General features: G+C 36.6%; 1 protein-coding gene across 1 annotated transcript; it reads left to right on the top strand.

Moving 5' to 3' along the window:
- The first annotated feature begins 3203 nt into the window (after positions 1 to 3203).
- On the top strand, positions 3204 to 4160 carry LOC103730199 (olfactory receptor 2AJ1-like). Its single transcript, XM_008828376.1, has one exon. It carries the CDS (start codon positions 3204 to 3206, stop codon positions 4158 to 4160), a length of 957 nt encoding a protein of 318 aa, XP_008826598.1.
- The last annotated feature ends 963 nt before the right edge of the window (positions 4161 to 5123 follow it).

Here is a 5123-nt window from a genome sequence, read left to right on the forward strand (position 1 = left end):
TGCCTATTAATAGCATTAAATAAACATTTATATGTGGAGAAACTAGAGGCAGGCTAGTTGTAACTATAGTATCTTTAATTTCTATGTTATGTGAAAATAAGAGCTACGCAGCTTGAATAAAGCATAGTAAAATAATATTATGCTATAAGATACTGAAGTTTATGATCCAATGGAGCTGTTCAGATCAACAAACTATTACCACAGGGGGTTCAGAGTTACTGTCTTCCTCCATTGAAGCTAATTTAGTGATATTTTATTATTAATATTTACTATTATAAATTCTGATCATAAAATGTATAAGATTCTGTAATAGTTACAAATGTGTAATATGCCATATTTATTTTAAAACTAACTTACAATGCTCTTATAAGTCACCTGGACTTTCAGAAATTAGTTCAACCCAATATTAAAATTTCATTTGGATAAATGCATAAATGTAATCTAAGCAATTCTATCTTGATGCATATGTAGTGTATTTTAAGAGCTATTGTAACTACTAAATGGAGGCCAGCTAGGAGACTTAGCAGGCAAAGGTACTGGTCATTCAAACCTGATGACCTGAGTTTGATCTCTGGAACATATGTAAAAGGTAGAAGGAGAGAGCTGACTCCAGAAAAGTGGTACCTTGACCTCCACTCAAGAACTGGGGCATGCATGTCCATGCACATACACATCATGTGTGCAATTGTGTGTGCAAAGACACAACAGTAAACAAGCAAACAAATAAAATAAAAATAAAACCAAGTAGTAGAAAGGACTAAAGCATAAACTCTTTATGAGATAAGAGTCTAATAAGAGTCTGGCCGGGCTTGGTGGTACATGCCTGTAGTACCAGCACTTGGGAGGCAGAAGCAGGTGGATCTCTATGAGTTCAAGGCCAGCCTGGTCTACATAGTGAGTTCCAGTACAGCTGGGGTTACAGGTAAACCCTGTCTCAAAAAGACAAAAAAAAAAGAGTCTGAGCTATCCCTGAATCTGAAATTTAAAAAGTTTTTCCAAGCAGGGCTGAACTTAGGGGAGCATTTGCTCATTAATGAGCTATGCACAGCCTGATTCACCAAGTGGATAAGCACAGCGGGACCCACATAGCTTCGTAGATAGAAATCAGTTCAGCTACTTGTGCAAACTTGTTGCGTTAATGGACAATAGAAGTTAAAGACCTTAAATAAATTTTCATGGCAAAGGATTTTGATATGGTGAGCATCTCTGTTTCTGTCCACATGTGTCTCTGTCTCTGTCTCTTACTTATACACACACTGATGCTGAATCACAGTCATTTGAAAGAAGTGTCAAAGTCAGTTTGGAAAAATAATTGTGGGCCATTCCTTCTACTGTATTAAATGTCTTAGCACAGAATCATCAACACAGTCCATCCTGACATTATTGTTTCTTTTCTCTATAACTGGAGCCCATTTTCCATTGAAATGGCCATTTTAAGTTTAAATAATTTATGTGGAGAATAATCCACAGTAACTGTTTTATATTCAACATACTGATTATTTTTATGCATGATAAATCCTTGCATATTTATAAAGAGAGAGGTATTCTCAGAAAGTATAAGAATTTCTTAGAAATCACAGATTCAAATATTTTTTGAAAAAGTTAACACTTTAAAATACGTGGAAAGCATATTCTCTGATTAACTCTAATGTAGAAGAAACAGATGTGTGAGTTGTGTGTTACAGCTTCATCCAACACTAGCATTAGGAATATTTGAAGCTAGATGATGAAAAACACCATCTGATAATACAAGGTTTGCATAACTGCAATCTAAAGAAACAACAGAATTAACAAATTCCAGCTACATTTTTTTAAATCACCTTATTTTTATTTTATGTGTATGAGTAAGTTTTGGCTGCATGTACCTAGGTATACTGTGCCCTGCGATACCCGTGGAGGTCAGGAGAGAGGGTTGAGTCCCCTGGAACTGGAGTTATAGATAATTGTGAGCTGCCATGTGGGTGCTGGGAACTGAACCCTGGTCCTCTGGAAGAGCAGGAAGTGCTCTTAACCACTGACCCATGTCTTCAGCCCCAATAGCTAAATTATTAAGTTTAAAATTAAACTAAAATATATTCCTAACGATGGAGTTGGGGGTAGGTAGGTGGAGAGGATCAGAGAGGAGATGGGGGAGTGAGTCAGAATATTATGAAAACACATTGTATGAAATTCTCAAAGAATCAATGAAAATATTATTAAACTGCTTTAGTTATTTTAAATAGATTGAGCTGTTATCCTTTCCTTTAAAACAAAGATGATGTTCAACCTTACAGAACTTAGATAACTTTTAGTGTTATTCCTTATTTATTACCATGAAAAACCTTAGACATCTGATACTTTGTTCTCCATATGTGTTATCTAATAGGAAATTCACTGGAGAAAAATTCAGACTCATGGTAATTATATTTATTTTTGCTCTTTGTGGATGCCTTGGAGCATGACCAGAGGAGTTACTCATACTCACAGGATCATAGGAGGGGATCTGTTCTCTGGCATGGACAATTTATTTTACTTGCAAATTCAACAAATATTACCTAGAAAATGATGTAAACCCGTTTCTGTTCTAGGCTTTTGGTTTCTGCCTGTGAACAGACCAAATTATGATGAGGTTAAAACCTCAGATGGAATCATGACAGCGAACAATCAACACGACTCATGTACTTATTATTCAATATGATAGAAGGTGAAAAGTGAAGTTCAAAGATGCCATGGTGGAACAGAGCACAGAGAGCAGGAATAATTAATTAATAAATTAATTAATGCTTATACAGACCTTTGGCTGGAACCCAAGTTATAGCAAGATACCTACCACAGCATTCCAACCAAAGTAAGTCCAGTGGAGCAGCGAGATTTAAAGAGTGTACACACATGGGCATCCTTTGGAAGGCATATTTATAAATAACTGGATTTATGTTAAGTATATGGAATCAACTAAAACTATGAGAATTAGTTGAAATTATGAGAACTAAAATATAGAAACAGACCAATTGGATACAATAAATAGCACAAATTTGTCTGATTAAATAAATGTCTATCCTATCCTGAACAACATGTCAATTCTAAGGGCACCTGTTGTTGAATACAGAATATAACATTAAATCATTTTATTATGTAGTTATTATATCTATGTATAATGAGCCTGAGACTTAACCATTTTTTCTAATTAAATAACTATGGACTTTTTATGTAAAACAGGAGGAATCATGATGGGACTTGATAATCATACTTTCAACACCGACTTCATTCTTTTGGGACTGTTCTCTTCTTCACAAACAAGTCTAGTCTTTTTCTCATTGGTATTCTTCATTTTTATTATGAGCATAATAGAAAATTCCCTCATGATCCTCCTAATCCGCAGGGACCCTCGACTGCATACCCCAATGTACTTCCTGCTCAGCCATCTCTCCTTCATGGATATCCTGCACATTTCCAACATTGTTCCTAAAATGATCGCTGACTTTCTGTCAGGCAGCAAAACTATTTCCTTTGCAGGCTGTGCCTTCCAGATATTTCTGTCCATCACCTTGCTAGGTGGTGAGTGCCTTCTCCTGGCAGCCATGTCTTATGATCGCTATGTGGCCATCTGCCACCCACTTCGGTACCCTGTGCTGATGAGGGAGAACTCCAGTGGGCTCATGGCTGCAGGATCCTGGCTCGTGGGAATCTCCAACTCCATAGTCCACACAGCTCTTGTGCTGCATTTTCCCTACTGTCACTCTAGGGCCATTGATCACTTTTTCTGTGAAATCCCGGCCATGTTGAAATTGTCTTGTGTAGACACATCACACTATGAACGAGCAGTCAATATAAATAGCATTATTTTCCTGCTGATACCTCTGTTCATGATCACTCTGTCTTATATACAAATTTTACGGACTGTTCTCCAAATGCAGTCATCAGGCACACGTAAAAAATCGTTTTCCACCTGTTCCTTCCACATGGTTGTGGTCATAATGTACTATGGGCCATTTATTCTCACATATATGAGACCACAATCATACCACACTCCAGGCCAGGATAAGTTCTTGGCAATATTCTACACCATCCTGACACCCACACTCAACCCCATTATCTACAGCTTTAGGAATAAAGATGTTCTCATGGCTGCAAAACACATGCTCCACAGCAATTTTTTGCATAAAAAAATAAATGCAAAATAACGACATTTTCAAATTTGTTCCATTGATTTATGGGTCTATTTTTGTGCCAGTAGCATCTTGTTTTTACAACTATTGCTCTATAATACAGTTAAAATCTGGTATAGTAATCTCCCCCGCTTTGTTGTTCATGCTCAGGGGTTGCTTTGGCTCTCTGAGGTCTTTTGTGCTTCCATATGAATCTTAGGACATTTTTTGCCAAGACTGTAAAGAATGTCATGGGCATTTTGATTGGCATTGCACTGAATCTATAAACGGCTTTTGGTAGGATGGTCATTTTCACAATATTAATTCTTCCAATCCCTGAGCATGGGAGGCACTTCCACCTTCTGTTGTCTTCCTCAATATCTTTCTTTATGGATTTAAAAATTTCATTGTAGAGGACATTAATGTCTTTGGTCAGGTTTATTCCTGGATATTTTATTTTATTTTTTGCAGCTATTGTGAAGGGAAATGTTTCAATGTACTCTTTCTCTGTTTGTAGAAAGGCTACAGATTTTGTACATTAATTTTGTAACCTGTCACTTTACTGAATGTGATAATAATTTCTAGGAGGTTTTTTTTTGGTGGAATTTTTGGCATCTCTTAGATATAATATCATATCACCCAAATAGGAGTACATGCAATTTCAGCCACCTGATATTTGACAAAAAGGCCAAGAACATTCACTGGAGGAAAGACAGCATATTCAACGAATGATGTTGGCAAAACTGTATCTCCACCTGTAGAAGAATGAAACTAAACCCCAATCTTGCACCTTGCACAAGTCAACTCCAGATTGATCAAAAACCTCAATGTGAATCCACAAACTCTGAAACCGTTAGAAGAAAACATTGTCAATAATCTACAAGATATAGGTGTAGGAAAGGATTTTCTAAACCGGACATCAACTTCCCAGGAAACAAGGTCAAGAATCAACAAATGGGACCTCATTAAACTAAAAAGCTTCTGTACATCAAAAGAAGC

The sequence above is a fragment of the Nannospalax galili genome, unplaced genomic scaffold, assembly GCF_000622305.1.
Source record: "Nannospalax galili isolate Female #2095 unplaced genomic scaffold, S.galili_v1.0 scaffold533, whole genome shotgun sequence".
NCBI lineage: Eukaryota > Metazoa > Chordata > Mammalia > Rodentia > Spalacidae > Nannospalax > Nannospalax galili.

Coding starts and splice junctions, on each gene's coding strand:
- LOC103730199 (XM_008828376.1), top strand. CDS start 3,204: ATGATGGGACTTGATAATCATACTTTCAACACCGACTTCATTCTTTTG.